The sequence below is a fragment of the Coregonus lavaretus genome (assembly GCF_964263955.1).
Source record: "Coregonus lavaretus genome assembly, chromosome: 12".
Lineage (NCBI taxonomy): Eukaryota > Metazoa > Chordata > Actinopteri > Salmoniformes > Salmonidae > Coregonus > Coregonus lavaretus.
Genome location: NC_139999.1, coordinates 32901728 through 32922384, shown reverse-complemented (window position 1 = coordinate 32922384; position 20657 = coordinate 32901728). Strand labels below are relative to the sequence as shown.

Sequence of the window (20657 nt, the reverse complement as noted above, 5' to 3'; positions counted from 1 at the left end):
GCTTGGTTTGAAGAAATCAACTGTGGGAGCAATTATTAGGAAATGGAAGACATACAAGACCACTGATAATCTCCCTCGATCTGGGGCTCCACGCAAGATCTCACCCTGTGGGGTCAAAATGATCACAAGAACGGTGAGCAAAAATCCCAGAACCACACGGGGGGACCTAGTGAATGACCTGCAGAGAGCTGGGACCAAAGTAACAAAGCCTACCATCAGTAACACACTACGCCGCCAGGGACTCAAATCCTGCAGTGCCAGACGTGTCCCCCTGCTTAAGCCAGTACATGTCCAGGCCCGTCTGAAGTTTGCTAGAGTGCATTTGAATGATCCAGAAGAGGATTGGGAGAATGTCATATGGTCAGATGAAACCAAAATTGAACTTTTTGTTAAACTCAACTCGTCATGTTCGGAGGACAAAGAATGCTGAGTTGCATCCAAAGAACACCATACCTACTGTGAAGCATGGGGGTGGAAACATCATGCTTTGGGGCTGTTTTTCTGCAAAGGGACCAGGACGACTGATCCGTGTAAAGGAAAGAATGAATGGGGCCATGTATCGTGAGATTTTGAGTGAAAACCTCCTTCCATCAGCAAGGGCATTGAAGATGAAACGTGGCTGGGTCTTTCAGCATGACAATGATCCCAAACACACCCGCCCGGGCAACAAAGGAGTGGCTTCGTAAGAAGCATTTCAAGGTCCTGGAGTGGCCTAGCCAGTCTCCAGATCTCAACCCCATAGAAAATCTTTGGAGGGAGTTGAAAGCCCGTGTTGCCCAGCGACAGCCCCAAAACATCACTGCTCTAGAGGAGATCTGCATGGAGGAATGGGCCAAAATACCAGCAACAGTGTGTGAAAACCTTGTGAAGACTTACAGAAAACGTTTGACCTGTGTCATTGCCAACAAAGGGTATATAACAAAGTATTGAGAAACTTTTGTTATTGACCAAATACTTATTTTCCAACATAATTTGCAAATAAATTCATAAAATCCTACAATGTGATTTTCTGGATTTTTTTTTCTCATTCTGTCTGTCATAGTTGACGTGTACCTATGATGAAAATTAAAGGCCTCTCATCTTTTTAAGTGGGAGACCTTGCACAATTGGTGGCTGACTAAATACTTTTTTCCCCCACTGTATATACAGGGGGTACCGGTACAGAGTCAATGTGCGGGGGCACCGGTTAGTCAAGGTCATATGTACATGTGGGTAGAGTTAAAGTGACTATGCATAAATAATAAACAGAGTAGCAGCAGTGTAAAAGAGGGGGTTGGGGTTGGGTGGGGTGGGGTGGGGTGGGGGGGGGCAATGCAAATAGTCCGGGTAGCCATGATTAGCTGTTCAGGAGTCTTATAGCTTGTGGGTAGAAGCTATTAAGAAGCCTTTTGGACCTAGACTTGGCGCTCTGTTACTGCTTGCCGTGCGGTAGCAGAGAGAACAGTCTATGACTAGGGTGGCTGAAGTCTTTGATAATTTTTGGGACCTTCCTCTGACACCACCTGGTATAGAGGTCCTGGATGGCAGGAAGCTTGGCCCCAGTGATGTACTGGGCCGTACGCACTACCTTCTGTAGTGCCTTGCGGTCGGAGGCCGAGCAGTTGCCATACCAGGCGGTGATGCAATCAGTCAGGATGCTCTCGATGGTGCAGCTGTAGAACCTTTTGAGGATCTGAGGACCCATGCCAAATCTTTTCAGTCTCCTGAGGGGGAATCAGCTTTGTCGTACCCTCTTCACGACTGTCTTGGTGTGTTTGGACCAAGACAGTCGTGAAGAGGGCACGTCAAAGCCTAAGTTTGCTAATCTTGCCAATGAAAAAAATAATTAAAGTAATTTGCAGTATCAGTGGGTTTTGTGATGAATGAGCCATCTGATTCAATGAATGATGGAGCTGAGTTTGCCCTTTTTGTCAAATTTAATTTAAGGTCCTCCAAAGCGTAACTTTTTTTACATAATTTATTTTTGTTTCTTAGTATAGTTTGTTATTTTGTATTTAGTTTAGTCACATGATTTCTCAATTTGCAGTACGTTTGCCAATCGGTTGTGCTGCCAGACTTATTTGCCATACCTTTTGCCTCATCCCTCTCAACCATATAATTTTTCAGTTGAAGTGCTGTTGAGTAGATCACTGCCCTCTATTGAAATTCTTAGCAATTACCTATTGTTAGAAACCTTGTGGATATGGATGTTCTGAAATTAATCCAACGCTGGATGACAACACCTGGCTGTTGGCAATACCGGCAGTCACTTGGCAATACCGGCAGTCACTTGGCAATACCGGCAGTCACTTGGCAATACCGGCAGTCACTTGGCAATACCGGCAGTCACTTGGCAATACCGGCAACCTGTTAGCAGTAGAGAACCACAGGATGGCAACACAGGTGGCCATGTTTTTCTTGTCTTATACTCTAGCTAAAGTTGCTCTTATAATATAATCCTAATTTACCAAGACCTGAGCCCTCATCAGCCCTGATGTTATCTCTGTCTATGGCCAATTACTGTTATGCAGGCTCCTCAGAACCCTAAGAAAGCACAGAGCACTAATCAATGAGTCCCACGTAGGCCTATAATAAGGGCTGCAGCCTCTCCCTAACCACCCAGCGTATACACTTTAATTAATGAGAGCCTGCTCCCTCCCTCCCCTCCCTTGGGTCAAATATAGAGATAGTTTTTTATGTCTTCCTCTACCTCAGGGATCGATGTGTTCTCCCCTTATGCTATTAGTGGTGTAGCTCTGTGGGCTGGGTGCTCAGAGGGGACCTGTGTGCTATCAGGCACCTCACAATATAAACAGCTCCTATGTACGGCCAGCTCTGGTTCCTCTCCTGAGACATGGAGTCCCATGTGTTTTGCAAAAGATACAATATTGATTTGCCCACCAGGATAGGTGATTTAAGTGTGCGTGTGAGCTTGAGCATGTGTCTGTTTGTTTCTGTGTGATGGGTGTGTTATTGTGTCTGTATTGTACCCATGTTCTCTAGAACAGCTCCCAGCTCCACAGGTCCTTCAAACTGTGCATTGGTGAGCTGCCGCTCTCCCTGGCTGCTGTGGCAATGTCAATGTCAGTGCTCCATGTTTTCTCTCTACCCTTCATAGACCTGACCCTGGCTCTGTACCGCTGCAGCTGGGTCTCCTTTACTCCAGTGGGCACTCTGGCACAGCCACCCCGGGCACAGCCACCCCGGGCACAGGCTCCTCTATGTTGGTTGTGCTCCCTGCCTCTGCTCCAGTCCTCCCTCTCCTCCCCTGCCAGTCCACACTGGGCCTGATTTGATAATGATGCAATTTCCTGGGTCTTGGCAGGGGAGGAGAGGGAGGACTGGAGCAAAGGCAGGGAGCACAACCAACATAGAGGAGTCTGTGCCCGGGGTGGCTGTGCTGTGCCAGGGGTGGCTGTGCCAGGGTGCATAGGGGTGGATGTGCTGTGCCAGGGTGCCCACTGGAGTAAAGGAGACCCCCACCCTGCCAAAGTCTGCCCGCATCAGACTAATGAGCCCCCCCCCCTTACACAAACACACACACACACACACACACACACACACATACTCCCCTCCATCCTTTTAGTTTAATCAATGAGGGTGAGGTGAGGAAAGCGTGACGGACCTACAGATCCTCACTAATCTCATTCAAATAGACTGTGGAGCTGAGCTGGCCCTTTTCCCTTGCACCCTCTCTTTTTTCCCTCTCTTTCACACTTTTTGGAAAATGCCCTCCCTACTCAGCTTGAGTCAATGGATGCGACCACAACTGTCTCCTCCATTGGCTGGTTACTTGGCAGCGGGCAGTATTTATTTTGCTCATAGTCCTGGAAGTGGAGCGTGATCCCACTGTCTGCCCATTGAATATACATTCAAGTACAAAATTATTGGCACCCTTGATAAAGATGAGCAAAAAAGACTGTAAAAATAAACTGTAAATTTATACTAATTCAGTTGCTCAGAGATTTTGTTTAACAAGTAATAAAAAGTCTAAAAAAGATGGAGGTCAAAATTATTGCCACCCCTGTTTTCAATACTTCAGCACCCTCCCCTTGCGAGGATAACGACACTGAGCCATTTTCTAATATGTTTAATGAGATTGGAGAACACATTGGGAGGGATATTAGACTTCCTCTGTACAGAATCTTTCCAGATCCTTGATATCCTTCATCTGTGTTTATCGACTGCCCACTTCAATTCAAACCACAGGTTTTCAATGGGGTTCAAGTCCGGAGACTGAGATGGCCATTGCAAAATGTTGATTTTGTGGTATGAAATAATGTAATTTCCTTTTTCTTTTTCTTTTTTTTTGAGTTGAGAAATAAAAAGTATACCCACAGAAAGCTGAGAACATCCTCGCTCCATCTGTGACAACAGGATAGCTGTGTTTTCCCAGCAATTGGATTTTAAAATGTCCCGGAGCATTTCTTTCACCCGGTAATGGAGAGCGAGTGGCTTGCTCGACACAGCAGCAGGCCCTAGCGAAACAGGGACTGGCAGACACTTTCATTACAGGAATCATGAGGATAATGTACTTTGTTTGACCAAATCATGGTTTTAGCCTCCTAAAAAAATATAATGGTTTCTCGGGAGAGGCGAAGGTCGTGAGCCGTGCGTCCTCCGAAACACGACCCCGCCAAGCCGCACTGCTGCTTGACACACTGCTCGCTTAACCCGGAAGCCAGCCGCACCAATGTGTCAGAGGAAACACAATACAGCTGGCAACCGAAGTCAATGTGCATGCGCCTGGCAGCCACAAGGAGTCGCTAGAGTGCGATGGGACAAGGACATCCCGGCCGGCCAAACCCTCCCCTAACCCGGACGACACTGGGCCAATTGTGCGCTGCCTCATGGGTCTCCCGGTCGTCGGCCGGCTGCCACACACAGCCCGTGAACGAACCCTGATCTGTAGTGACGCCTCTAGCACTGCAATGCAGTGCCTTAGAATGCTGCGCCACCCAGGAGGCCAACAGGATGTTTTTAGTGAGGTGAATGAATATGCAGCCAGCACCGACGCGACCGTATATATTTTTTTCACTCGCGCAGCCAAGTCAGAGGGTCACTAAGGCGACTAAATGGTCGCAGTCTGGAGCCCTGCCTTGTAGGCTTTTCATTATAGACATACTCTCTAACTTTAATTTTACTTTAATAAAAAAGGCCTCCATCTTCGCAATCAACAGTAGCCTAGGCCAAGGCTCCTCTCTCGCTTTCTCTCTCTCAGCAGCAAGGCAGCCACAGACAATTTGGCCGGCTACAATTTATCGGCTTTTTATTTATTTTATCGGCCAAAAGCCGGCAATTACCAGCTAACTGAAACCCTGGCGTGTGCGTGTGTGTGTGTGTGTCCAGGCTGTCACTGTAGGGCTCTGCTAATCAATAGGGAAATGTTGTAGTGAGGCAGCATTAGTCACAGATATATCTGAGGGGGAGGGACAGTGTGTGGCGCAGTAATAACCACAGGATCAGTGTTACAGAAACCTGCAGAGAACAACCACTGTCTCCCCATGACGCTGTCATCATGATTTTATTACAGTGGAGGGACGCTCTCAATGGCCCTGTTATTCACTCATACACTCATCCTCCAATCTAAGTCACACTAAGGCAGGAAGACCAAATCAGTCTCCTCGTAATAGCTTCCCTCTGCACAGCTTCCCTCTGCACAGCTTCCATCTGCTCAACAACCAGCCAGCCATCATATTACTGCTTTTATTCAAAGGCTGCTGTGTTGAAAGAGATTGTTTTCTCCTTGTAGAGTGAAAGTGAATAAGTAAAAGTGATTATAGTCAGAATGTGATTAAGGCTGTTTGTTTCGTTAGAGAGAGAGTAGTCCCTATTGGGGTTGTCGCTGGCCTTCCTCCAACTGGAAGAAGGGAGACGGAGAGAGAAGCTCTGAGAGTCCGTGCAGATAGAAGCCTGGGGCAGCATTTGAATTGGTTGCGTTTGATGCAATTGGATTCTATTAGATTTCACTATTCAAAAGACCTGTTCTAGTTGAAAAAGCAAATGGCACCAGGCTTGCATACGTTTAAGTGGCTTGACTTGTAGTCTGAATGACTTTGGTCAAATGTGTGTGTGTGTATGTGTATACATATGTGTTTGCGCTTGTGTATGACTGTACTGCAAGTGTGCTGTGAACATCATAGTGGTCCTTTGCAGGTTGGCAGGTACATTAAATATTAAAGCTCTCCAGTGCATTGCTGGTTTGTGTGTGTGTGTGTGTGCGTGCGCGCGCTGACTGAAGGTGCATTATTAATGCAGGAGAATGGCTGAGCAGCAGTGCAGTATGATAACACACCACCATATTTGGGAGTGTGTGTGCAGGAAGTACCTCAAGCTTCACCAGTGAGTCAGTTTACATTGTGGTTAACTGGTCATTCCCCATAGGCAATTTGGCTGTTTTTCCATTTAAACAAGTAAGGCAGCATAAACTTTGATTTGTTTCTGCACAGTGTTTGAGAGTAGTGCTCTTTATGGGCATGGTCTTTTTTTTGCATTGTATTGCGTCTCAAAGTAACCTTCACATATCTAAGGGGTAAAATAATAGCTAGAATGCACACACCTTTTTAGAGCGTAATCTAACACACACACACACACACACACACACACACACACACACACACACACACACACACACACACAGAGGTATCCATCTAGAGGAGATAAGTGTATGTACAGTCAATAGATCTTCTCTCTTGTTGCCATAAACCTCAGTGTTTTACTCTTCCTGTCATTACATCTCCTAATGTCCTCAGCTTCACTGGACAAACTCCAAATGTCTATTTACAATCGGCAACATGGTGGGACGGAGAGAGACAGTGTGAGAGAAATAAAGAGGGGGAGATCCAGTGAAGGTTAAACGCGTGTGTATGTGGTGAGAGAGAGGCCTTGCTGAGTTCAGTCACATCACGCCACTGTGCTAACAGGTCTATGAACTCTAAGGGAGTGCGTTTGCAGCTTGGCACTATGTAGCCACTGGACATATATACTTGTATCTGTAGCACTCGCTATAGGGGCTCTGGTGGCATTCTCTCTCTGTCTCCTCTCTCTGTTAGGAAGAATATCCTGTAGGACAGGGGTCATCAACTAGATTCAGCTGTGGGCTGATTTTTTTTCTTGAGCGGATGGTTGCGGGGCCGAAACGTAATTATAAATAATTTTTAGACTGCAAATTGACCGCAAGAAGGCCAAACTGATATAATATTTGACTGAAACAGTAATTTCAAACCATGCTTACGTTTGTATATGATCATATATATATATATATATTTATTATGCGTGGGAATAATTGGGAACAGATTTCCAAAATGTTAATCACTTTACTATTTTCATGTCTAAAATAAATATGTGCTCAGAAATCTTGGGGGCCAAATGCCAGTTGGGGAACCCTGCTGTAGGAAAATCAAGATTGAAATCTGATCTCAGTACCTCCCCGACGATTTCTAGAACGCAAACACATTCTAACCGTTCTGATTGGTCATAGAAACTGAAGGTTTGCGGCAGAACATACGTGGGTAAAGCAGCGTTTTGAAAAGTGGGAAACTCTGATTGGTTAGAGATGATCCAATCGCTGATTTTATTTTGTTTTGTACAACACACCTCATTTAGACGTCACCACAAATTACTTCAACGATGGCAGTCTGACTGAAGTATCCTATGTAGCGAACAGAGCAGCGTAACAATCCTGTTTGAGTCGTCAGGCAAACAGAACATAGGCTCACATATCTCATTACATTTCTTCATAATGTATTATTGCTTCAACCCCACCCTGCACTCACAGATGCGCAAGGGTGCATACACACACCTGCACGCTTTCCACTGTGTCTCTGAGTCACTTCCCTCTGAGTTCCCTCTCGCTCAAGACTTGGAGCCTGAGATCCATCTCTCCTCCATCTCTCCACCCGTTCTTTATTTGAGCTCATCAATTCAGCCCACATACTGGAGCAGATGAGTGAATGCTTCATTGCAGGGTGATTTGCCCACTGCGGTATGCTGAGAGTGTCCTCTTAAGAATGAGAAATGGAGTAGAGCATGTCTCTCCTAGATTGGCCAGTTAGCATGGGGAATATAAGGAGGTTTTAAATGGAGAGTTTCAGACTGTCTGTAATTTGCTGTTCTGTATTCACATCACTGTTGTAATGGAAGGTAGAATGTCAGTGGCTCATATTGTAGGTGGAAGAATATGGTTGTTGTTTGATACATGGACACACTGCATATAAACAGTGAATGGTGTTGGGTCAGTGTGACCGTGACCCTAGTGGTGGACTGTGGATCATTTACATGTGCTGTGTGACCAGTTAACTCAGTGCTACTGTTCTCTTCCTGCCAGCTTGTCCGGACAGCCAACTACATTACATTACAAAATACCCTAATGCGTTTCCTGTGGAGCCTGAACATGAAACAAGCAACATGACGTCATCTGAGAATTCCCAGAAAATTGGTACAGAAATGCTAATGCTAAGTCTTGCTTAAGGCTATGTGATGTATGATGGAGGCAGGGCTGGCCACACTGCCACTCCTGGACGGCCAGCCCTCTCCTTCTCTCCTCTTCTCCAGTCACAAGTCACATAGCATGAAGGCAGTGAGTTGACAGCTGCCAGTAAAATGAATCTCCTCTCCCTCTCTTCCCCTGGGGCCTCATTTATAAACCGTGTGTACATACAAAATATACCCCAAAATGTTTGTGCACCAGTTTGACGTGAGAATGTGTTCACCTCCCCGCAAACTTTAGACCATGCTTACACACATCTGCTAGTGGTTGGAATATTGTATTGCAAGCTGTAAGTAAGTATTTTGTGCAAATGGGGGTTATGATGAAAAGCTTATTCATACAAATTTAAAAACAGGAAAACGTTTTGACAAGAATGCATCCATTTGCCATTAGTGAGAAGAGCGAAAATCAATGTTTTATTTGTAGAATTTAAAATAGACATATGAATCTTATAATTAGACTTGATTTTATTTTGATAACCATTGCAGAATATACCTCACCTTTTCTGGCCGTGATAAGGTTCATTTTCCTGAAGGAGCCATACAACAAATTACCATGCGCATCTCTCATTTAATTGGACCTAGTAGCCTAGTAAATAAAAAGGTTATAACCTATGTATTTCAAGTTTTTCAATATAATAGGCAGCGTGATTTATAATATCGCTATACAGTCGGATTTAACAGGTGATCTTTTACATTGAAGTAGGTCTATGTATCTAGTTTCACGTTTTTGTCACGTGCACAAGTACAGTAAAATGCCTTTCTTGCTTGCTATTTCTCAACAATGCAGTAATGAATATCAGTAGTACTTTTTAAAAAGTCAAGTAGGAGAATGAGAAATGGAGCTAACTACTGTAAGTACTGTAATTGTGTTTTTTTAGTAGCCTGCCCTACAATGTTTCAGAATTTTAGGTTGGGTGAAAAGTCAAGATAAAACATTGTTGAATTGAAACCTTCTGCTGATAGATCCATAACAATTAGCCATTGTTTTCTCGTCCAGAAACTGACAGTCATTTTCCAGATACAGTATAAATTACTGCTAAAGATTAAATCAAATCAAAATCAAATCAAATTGTATTTTGTCACATCTGCCGAATACAACAGGTGTAGACCTTACAGTGAAATGCTTACTTACAAGCCCTTAACCAACAATGCCGTTTTAAGAAGAATAAGTGTTAAGTAAAAAATAGATAAAAATATACAAATTAAATAAAAAAATTTAAAGGCATTCTGCCAACACAGTAAATAGACCAGTAGCTTATGTAAAATATTTAACATTATGGGTAGGCTACAGTATTGCTGTGAGTGTGATAGTAGCGCAACATTGCCTATTTATTCTCAGTCTATACCAAGGCAGCACATATTTACATTTACATCATTTAGAAGATATATAAACTAAATCTATTGATAAACTAAATATTGAACAACAATTCGTCTTTTGCATGCCGTGGCCTAATGATGCCAATACTTGCATTATTATACAGAATTATTATTATACAGAAAATAAAGGGCGTTATTGTTTAAATTAAAGCCATTAAAGCCATTAAAAGGTTTTGCCATTAGTTTTAATGCTTGTTCACGCGTGTACAGACCTGTACGACAGGTCTGATTTTATAACGGGAAACATTTGTACTTCCAAAGATTTTTCAGAAATGGCGCATGCAGAAATGAATGCAACGGTTATAAATGAGGCCCCTGGTCTGTGCCAATTCCTGTGTGTGACAGAGTTCCCGAGCGAGAAAGCAAGTGTGGAGCTACACTATATATACAAAAGTATGTGGACACCCCTTCAAATTAGTGGATTTGGCTATTTCAACCACACCCGTTGCTGACCGGTGTATAAAATCGAGCACACAGCCATGCAATCTCCAAAGGTAAACATTGGCATTAGAATGGCCTTACTGAAGAGCTCAGTGACTTTCAACGTGCCGCTGTCATAGGATGCCACTTCCAACAAGTCGGTCAAATTTCTGCCCTGCTAGAGCTGCCCCAGTCAACTGTAAGTGCTGTTATTGTGAAGTGGAAACGTCTAGGAGCAACAACGGCTCAGCCGCAAAGTGGTAGGCCACACAAGCTCACACGGGACCACCGAGTGCTTAAGAGTGTAGCGCGTACAAATCGTCTGTCCTTGGTGGCAACATTCACTACTGAGTTCCAAACTGTCTCTGGAAGCAACGTCTGTACAATAACTGTTTGTCGGAAGCTTTATGAAATGGGTTTCCATGCGATGAATCACTCTTCACCATCTGGGAGTCCGACAGACGAATCTGGGTCTGGCGGATGCCAGGAGAACGCTACCTGCCCAAATGCATAGATGCCAACTGTAAAGTTTGGTTGCAGTGAAGGGAAATCTTAACACTACAGCATACAATGACATTTTTTACGGTTCTGTGCTTTCAACTCTGTGGCAATAGTTTGGGGAAAGCCCTTTCCTATTTCAGCATGACAATGCCCTGTGCACAAAGCGAGATCCATACATAAATGGTTTGTCGAGATCAGTGTGGAAGAACCTGACTGGCCTGCACAGAGCCCTGACCTTAACCCCATTGAATACCTTTGGGATGAATTGGAACGCCGACTGCAAGCCAGGCCTAATCGCCCAACATCAGTGCCCGACCTCACTGATGCTCTTGTGTCTGCTGCGGGAACTTGCTTCCATTCAATGTTCCAACATTGGGGAAAGCCTTCCCAGAAGAGTGGAGGCTGTGATAGCAGCAAAAGGGGGACCAACTCCATATTAATGCCCACGATTTTGGAATTAGATATTCGACGAGCAGGTGTCCACATACTTTTGGCCACGTAGTGTGCTCGCGCCCGTGCTCTGAGACCGTGGCAGATGAGCTCGCCTCACCACCGGCTGGACTGCAAAAATAAATATGAGTGCCGATAAGACCAAGAATATCCTTTTTGTGAAAGCACTCAGACGTTTTCACTAAAGGTTAATGATGATAAAGTGTCTCGTCTCAGAGGCTGTGGGGAGGGAGGGTTACAACAGGACAGGGTCCCTCTGAAGTTTAGACACAGGATGTGGTGTTGGCACAGGAGTTATGAAACTCAGTGAAACACTATGAACAAGTGACGCACTCACCGAGTGGAGAGGGGGCCTCACGATACGATATTATCATACTTAGGTGCCGATTTATGATGTTTTGCGATTCTCACGATTCTATATGTATTGTGATTTCAATATTGAGGTTTGATGTTCAAACATAATGATCACTATGTCTGCTACAGAGAGATGATAGAGCATAAATGAGTTTTGATCAGGCATGGAAATAAGTGCTGAAAACATTTTGGCTCACTATTTAAAAAGAAGATGGAGAACAAGCTATAGGATGAAAAATACCAGCATTTTGGCACAGGTATAGCTGACTAGCGCTAGCTAGCGCTACCTAGCAAAAAACAAACAATATACTGAACAAAAATATAAACGCAACAAGCAACAATTGGGAATACAGATATGCATCTGTTGGTCACAGATAACTTAACTTAAAAAAGTAGATGTGTGGATCAGCAAACCAGTCAGTATCTGGTGTGACCACAATTTCCTTCAAGCAGCACGACACATCTCTTTCGCATAAAGTTGATCAGGCTGTTGAATGTTGTCCCATTCCTCTTCAATGGCCGCAGCACAAGGTGCACCTGTGTAATGATCATGCTGTTTAATCAGCTTCTTGATGTGCCACACTTGTCAGGTGGATGGATTATCTTGGCGAAGGAGAAATGCTCACTAACAGGGATGTTAGCAAATTTGTGCACAAAATTTGAGATATAAGCTTTTTGTGTATATGGACAATTTCTGGGATATTTTATTTCAGATCATGAAACATGGGACCAACACTTTACAAATTGCATTTATATTTCTATTCAGTGTATGTATATTTATTTAGTTATTTATAGATTTTTCTACAAATCAAGACTTGGAGTCAAATATCGATAGAATGCCGTCCAAAAATAATATTGCGATATGTAACTATCGATTGTCTTCCCCATCACTACTCAGAGGCAAAGAGACACTACCGTTTATACACTGTATGCACTACTGTAGATTGACATGACTGTTAAGCTGTAACTTGAAAGGGAGTGCCTGGCAGGCAGATTCACTCAGAGAAAAGAAGAGAGGGAGAGAGGCCTGATGAGGAGGCGGGATGGTGGGGTATTCAGGAGTCCAGATGTGAGGTGGCCTCGCTGGCTGCCTGTTTACATTTCACCGCTAATGGGAGCATATTTTTAACCGCTGCCTTTTTTTGTTCTCTGTGCAGGTGCTGGAGAGTCGGGGAAGAGCACTATTGTGAAACAGATGAAGTAAGTAGAGCTGCCTGCCTGGCTCCTCATTGTTTTAGTTGTTTTGCTGCTGTTCCTGTCAAGCATGAGCAATTAACCCAATATCGCAACCAGACTCTGTCATTATCAACACAAGCAGACAGGGACAGTACATTCTTAAGCTAGGTTCCCGGAATCCTCTACATATCCTTTCTCCCAGAGTCCATGCCCTCATGCTATATACCTACAGTCTGAAGCCTGTTTCTTTCTCAGCTGTTACATTCGTATGGGTTAGAGGCCTCCCCAGGAATGGACAGCCGTCACACACACACACATACACACACACACACACACACACACACACACACACACACACACACACACACAGGCAGCTGTATCTTCCCCCACATAGCAGCAGATAAATACCTATGGACTGGATGAGTTTCTCTCACCATGATTAAGGCATTAACACTCTCCCTGCTAACTGATATTCCAAGCAGCTACTCTGACAGTAAAGTATGCAGTTAGCTTAAGTCAACGCTTTACAGGATGCCCCCTATTAGACACGCTGGATCATTTAGAACATATAGAGAGGATACAGGTTATTAGCCCCTGGTAGCAGATCTGGACCTGTATGTTCTGTATCACTCCTTTGTCATGTTTGTTGTCATACCAAACTGGCTGGTTGTATTATAATACCCCCTTCACCTGTCCTTGGACCATGCAGGTTTTTACAGGAGCGGCTCTGGAGGCACTGTTGTCTCTGTATAGCCCCGCTGCTCAATCTCACAAATGAACACACACTTAAACACTCAATCCCTCTCACGGACACAAGCGCGGACATTCATGAACACATACACAGATGTTACTACCTGGAATACCGAAGCACACACACCTACTCTCCCGACACATGCATACAGATCCATGCAAGCACACACAATGATCCGTTATATATACACTCACACTCTTCACTCGATGGTTTAATTATTCCTCCATATTTTTCTGGACGTGCCGTGCTTTCAATACATCTTTCATCTACTCACACAGACCACTTCAACTGACGCTATTAAACCATTTCTCTCTCACACATACACCCCCCCCCCCCCCCCCCCCCCCCCCCCCCAAATGTTGTAATGTGCAAACACTTTGTCAAAACAGTCCTGATGAAATCTCTTTCTACGTTGCCCCTTAGAAAGTACCTTATTTTCACTTGAAAATGATTGTAATTGTGTTCTGTTTAAATAACTTCAGGGCTCCACTTACAAGGAAAAGGCTTCATCAAGATTTACTCGGAATTTCAAAATTGAACTTAGATTTCAGGATATGAATCTGCCGTGGTTCTTCTTGACTATTACCCTTATTAATTTGCAATATCATCCGGTTCTTGGAAAATGTCTCTGCATGAAATCTAATGAGATATTTTTGGGAATTACGTTTTTGTTAAATTGGACATGACTTTACACAACTAAATCTCCCTGGCCCACATCCAACCTCCCCAGCCAGCGTGGATCTTAGATAAGATTTAGTGTATCTGTTTCAATTGAAGTTGAAAAAAAACACTTCTGTGGGCTCATTCTTTAAGTCTGTGTTGGCCTTCGTCCTAGTGGTCTCCCTTGCATTACAATGAGGTTCGATTGAGATCGCCTCACAGCCAATCAGCAGCCATCTGGAATTCGCAGGGCCTCACTTTCCCAGAGGGCATTGTTGTGAATAGACAGAGAAAATATGCACAGCCTAGGGGCTCCTGTCATGGCCTGGCCACTTTTCACTGTCGACATCTTTTTCGGTCTCCCTCCATACTGTAGTCCATATTTGTTTTAGTTGTAGTACTCTCCAGCACCTGGCTCTCAGCAGAGACCTGAGCTGCCCCCAAAGCCTCAAACCAGTAACGTCAGTCATGCATAGTACCGTAATCTGTATAGTACAACCAATTATTTATATACTAAATGTGTCTTCTGATGGCTTGGTTTTATTTAAAAAATGAATGGACAAACATGGAGATGTAAACACTGACATTGAGTGTTATTGAGCAAGATTTTAGTGACACCTGCGTTGCTATATTTAAGAGCTGCGCTTGTGTGTGCAAGTGTGTCTGTGCATGTGTGACCCAACGCCCTCTCTTTTTCCTGTGCCTGTCAGGATCATCCATGAGGATGGCTACTCAGAAGAGGAGTGTAAGCAGTACAGAGCTGTGGTCTACAGCAACACCATCCAGTCCATCATGGCCATCATCAAGGCCATGGCCAACCTCAAGATCGACTACGAAGACGCAGCCAGAGCGGTAACACACACACACACACACACACACACACACACACACACACACACACACACACACACAGTGTCTGAGCCCATCCACCAGAGCTGCCACTGTTCTCTCTTCATACACTCCACTGCTGCTCCAAAGGCCAACCAGACCTTGAACCGCTCCCACTCTTCTCCAACACAAACTTCTCCACTCTGTCCCTCTTATCAAATAAACGTTTGTTGGTCGCTACACATATTTGCAGATGTTATCGCAGGTGCAGTGAAATGCTTGTGTTTCTAGCTCCAACAGTGCAGTAATAATACCTAGCAATTATTTTTTACAAAACAATATGCACATAATCCAAAAATATATTAATTTAATATATATACACACAAACACACACACCGCACAGTTTATTAAGTACGCTACCCCGTTCATGAAAATGCATCGCTCCTACAGACAGTGAGTCGCATTTCTGTGGCTGGATATATAAAGCAGGCAGACCGGTATCGAGGCATTCTGTTACTGTTCGATTGAACATTAGAATGGGCAAAACGAGTGACCTAAGCGACTTTGAGCGTGGTATGATCACCGGTGCCAGGCACTCCGGATTCAATATCTCAAACGGCCACCCTCCTGGGCTTTTCACGCACGACAGACAATGGTGCGACAAACAAAAACCATCCAGTCAGCGGCAGTCCTCTGGGCAAAAACAGCTTGTTGATGAGAGAGGTCAAAGGAGAATGACAGGAATCGATCAAGCTAACAGTCGGGCCACAAACAGGCAAATAACGTTGCAGCAGAACAGCATCTCAGAACGCACAACTTGTCGATCCTTGTCACGGATGGGCTGTTGCAGTAGACGACCACACTGGGTTTCACTCCTATCAATTAAAAAGAAGTGGCTGTTTTGGCGTATTGCTGCAGAATGCTGTGGTAGCCATGCTGGTTAAATGTGCCTTGAGTTCTAAATACATCACAGACAGTGTCACCAGCAAAGCACCATTGCGCCACCTCCTCCATGCTTCACGGTGGGAACCACACATGTGGAGATCATCCACACACACACAGTGCGTACATATACAGTGCATTCGGAAAGTATTCAGACCCCTTCCCTTTTTCCACATTTTGTTACGTTACAGCCTTATTCTTAAATGGATTAAATAACAATCTTAATCAATCTACACACAATATCCCATAATGACAAAGCGAAAACCGGTTTTTATGACATTTTTGCGAATGTTTTAAAAATCAAAAAACGAATACCTTATTTACATAAGTATTCAGACCCTTTACTATGAGACTTGAAATTGAGTTCAGGTGCATCTTGTTTCCATTGATCATCCTTGATGTTTCTACAACTTGATTAGAGTCCACTTGTGGTAAATTCAATTGATTGGACATGATTTGGAAAGGCACACACCTGTCTATATAAGGTCCCACAGTTGACAGTGCATGTCCGAGCAAAAACCAAAGCCATCAGGTCGAAGGAATTTTCCGTAGAGCTCCGAGACAGGATTTTGTCGAGGCACAGATCTGGGGAAGGGTACCAAAACATTTCTGCAGCATTGAAGGTCCCCAAGAACACAGTGGCCTCCATCATTCTTAAATGGAAGAAGTTTTGACCCACCAAGAATCTTCCTAGAGCTGGCCTCCTGGCCAAACTGAGCAATCTGGGGAGAAGGGCCTTGGTCAGGGAGGTGACCAAGAACCCGATGATCACTCTAGCAGAGCTCTAGAGTTCCTCTGTGGAGATGGGAGAACCTTCCAGAAGGACAACTATCTCTGCAGCACTCCACCAATCAGGCCTTTATGGTAGACTGGCCAGACGGAAGCCACTCTTCAGTAAAAGGCACATGACAGCCGCTTGGAGTTTGCCAAAAGGCACCTAAAGGATTCTCAGACCATGAGAAACAAGATTCTCTGGTCTGATGAAACCAAGATTGAACTCTTTGGCCTGAATGCCAAGCGTCTCTTCTGGAGGAAACCTGGCACCATCCCTACGGTGAAGCATGGTGGTGGCAGCATCATGCTGTGGGGATGTTTTTCAGCGGCAGGGACTGGGAGATTAGTCAGGATCGAGGGGAATAATGAATGGAGCAAAGTACAGAGAGATCCTTGATGAAAACCTGCTCCAGAGCGCTCAGGACCTCAGACTGGTGTGAAGGTTCACCTTCCAACAGGACAACAACCCTAAGCACACAGCCAAGACAACGCACGAGTGCCTTCGGGACAAGTCTCTGCATGTCCTTGAGTGGCCCAGCCAGATTCCAGACTTGAACCTGATCGAACATCTCTCGAGAGAGATCTGAAAATAGCTGTGCAGCAACACTCCCCATCCAACCTGATAGAGCTTGAGAGGATCTGCAGAGAAGAATGGGAGAAATTCCCCAAATACAGGTGTGCCAAGCTTGTAGCGTCATACCCAAGAAGACTCTCTAGGCTGTAATCGCTGCCAAAGGTGCTTCAACAAAGTACTGAGTAAAGGGTCTGAATACTTATGTAAATGTGGTATTTCATTTGTTTATTTTTAACATTTTAAACATTTCTAAACCTGTTTTTGCTTTGTCATTATGGGGTGTTGTGTGTAGATTGATGAGGAAAAAATACTATTTTATCCATTTTAGAATAAGGCTTTAACATAACAAAATGTGGATAAAGTCAAGGGGTCCGAATACGCTGTATGTATGTATGTAACTGTGTGTATGGACAGTATATGAATAGAAAAGGTGTGTGTATAGCAGTGGTTATATAGGATGAGCCATGACTAGAATGCAATATATACATGTAAAGTGCGTAAAACAGTATGTAAACATTATAACGTGACCAATGTTCAATGACTATGTATGTAGGGCAAAGCAGTCTCTAAGGTGCAGGGTAGCCGGCTAGTAACAGTGACTAAGGTTCAGGGACAGGGTACTGGGCGGAGGCCGGCTAGTGTTGACTGTTTAGCTGTCTGATGACCTGGAGATAGAAGCTGTTTATCAGTCTCTCGGTCGCAGCATTGATGCACCTGTACTAGTCTCTAGTCCAGCTCTAGTCTGTCTGAAGTGAGACCGGGGAAATTATCTGGCTCAAATATCACTTCTTCCTGGAGTGCTAAGTGCCAATAGCACCCAGACAGTTTAGAGTTTCGAGTAGTATAGCCTCCCAGACCTTTGTATGAGGTGGAGTGAGTGCCATAAAGTGATGTGCCATGTGTACTCAGTCCTGCTGCCCATGTGTGTGTCATTAGATTAGAGGGACCACTGCAGAGCTGAGCTGCCTGTCTGGCCAGTGGGCACTACTGAGAGAGATGACACAGCAATACAAAACAATCCATGTGTTCTTAGTAAGAGACAATTTAGTCATGCCCCCCATGTTTCTCCCAAATATGATTTACAGATCCTCTCTATGCAGATAGGAATCTTATGAAAGATTTGCCTGTCCTTTTTATTACCAAACTATCAAGTATTAATAGCTGAGCAATTTGTCCACTCTCTTTAAAATGTCCAGGATTTGATTTAATCAAGTGTTGAGATAAAGACCTTATTGTGTACTACTTGCCAGTACTACTTGCTAGTGGAGACGAGGTATGGAGAGAGCAGGGTGTTCCCCAATTGGAGGTAGCTAGCTCTGCAAGACATATTACTGCTACAAATCTCTGCAGGTCTGGCAGTGTCTTGAATTAATTTACAATCTTAAATACATTTCTCTCCTCCACCCCCATAACCACAGATGCCCAGAGAGCCTCAAATAGCCCGTTTCACAGATTTAAGTCAAATAGACAGATTTTTCACACAGCCTGAGGGGATGCAATCAACAGAGAAATATGTTTCACAAGACCCCACATAAGTCTCTGCAGAACGTGCTGGAGTGAGAGTGAATGAGGGAGAGTTAGGTGGTACGGTAAAGTAATCTTGTTTATGTACTCTTATATAATGATTTGCCAATGTTTGAGTCCTAAATCTGTCATTAAGTGACAGTAAAAGGTAACGAGTGGGAGAGCGAGCAGAGCCAGTACACTGTCACATCCACTGATGGAAGACTGTCCCCTCAGGCCCTCGTTTACATAACACACACACACACACACACACACACACACACCTCTCTCGCCATATTACCGATCCTGATCAACATAATGAATTCAGAATGATGTTGTAAACAGGAAGACGGGCTACATCCTTCTACAATGAGCTTTGTGGATTATGCTGTTCTACTAGCTACAAGCAGAGCCATGTATTTAGATGTATGGCTCTGGAGTCATGGAAGCTTGCAGAGGAAATGCGCACTCATGTACCTAGAACTGTTCCAATATCTGGACTGAGGGATGTCGCTTAAGATTGCTTTGTGAAGCAGTAGATTTGGATTTATCATAGTAAATGTTAGGCTCTGTTGCCGTACCTTTTTTTTATTTCATTTAGGTGAATAGTTGCTCTGTCTTTGAAGATAGTGGTTGATAAAGCGTTTTACATTGTATGGGGTAATGCATCTCATTCACTACCAATGTGCAGCACCCACACTGGAATGGAGTAGGAATGGGCTGTAAGATTATTCCTGTCTCAGACCCATCTGTGCACACACACTCACACTACAGCTTGCTCATCTAATCCCGCTCCCTGTGATTGTGTAGTGCTGGAGGGGACAGGGCTCTCTCGCTAGTCCGCCACTGCAATATACATTATATATCAGCTGTATTCACTGCTGCAGCGGCTAACTCTGCCATGCTAACTTCCTCTACAAAGCAGCTCCTCGGGGGAATCTGTAAGATGGAGTGCTATTTAAAATGTAATGGTGTCTTACTCTCTCGGCCTGATAGTTTTGGTTTACTACATGTTCTTTTTAGATTGCCTTTTAAAAGCCGTTGACTTAATGTAACAACACAGATCTGCCTTAGTTTTTATTTTACACACTTAGGGTTGCGAAATTCCGGTAACTTTCCCAAAATTCCCAGGTTTTCCGAAAATCTATGTTGGAGGAATCACGTAATCCGGAGGGAGTAAGCAGAAAAAACGGAATCCTCCAACGTGGATTTCTGGAAAACTGGGGAATTTAAGGACAGTTACTGTAATTTTGCAACCATATACACACTCCATTATTTTCTCTCTAATTGTGCACTCCTTAAGGGCCCTCGACGGGAGGAAGTGGACTCAAGTGTCATAGTCTTGACACACTACAGTACATCCTCCTTCAGTCCCCATAAAACGAGTCTGTTTATCACAGACTTTAATTACAACACTCACTCAAGGTCACACTCCATTTCCTTTGACCCACTTTAGAGAGGCCTTGAAATCACCTGGTGTGAGGAGTTGTTTAGATTCTTCTTCTTATCACTCCCTTCACTTATTAACCAGTCCATGGGCTGGGAGGGGGCTGGACTGGGTTGGACTAGACTGGGCAGACAGGTTAACCAGTTGTATGGAGCTTAGGCGCACACACCTCTTCCCAGTCAAACAGCTTTTCCCTGGAACGCTTCAAGGCACGGAGGGAGGGTCAAGAGGGGTGTGTGGGCAGTGTGCTAAGCTGATGTGGGAGCTGTGTAATCAGTCCTTTTCATGCTCTGTGTGTGTGTACGTTTTTACATGTGTTTGTGTGTGCGTGCGTCAGTGTGGGCCCATGCTAGGGGAAAGCCCTCCACCACATTCTGTGTGTAAATCAGGGCTGAGACCTGGCTGTGTCTACAGGTATAATTACCTCTGAG

At 44.3% G+C, this 20657-nt stretch overlaps 1 protein-coding gene across 1 annotated transcript in view; it reads left to right on the top strand.

Annotated features, from left to right (window-relative positions):
* Positions 1-20657, top strand: part of LOC311138601 (guanine nucleotide-binding protein G(i) subunit alpha-2-like) — a 111560-nt gene that overhangs the window by 66657 nt on the left and 24246 nt on the right. The window contains exons 2-3 of the mRNA XM_084173353.1: positions 12729-12771; positions 14869-15010. Coding sequence (XP_084029479.1) covers positions 12729-12771; positions 14869-15010 — 185 coding nt within the window. The remainder of the gene's footprint in view (positions 1-12728; positions 12772-14868; positions 15011-20657) is intronic.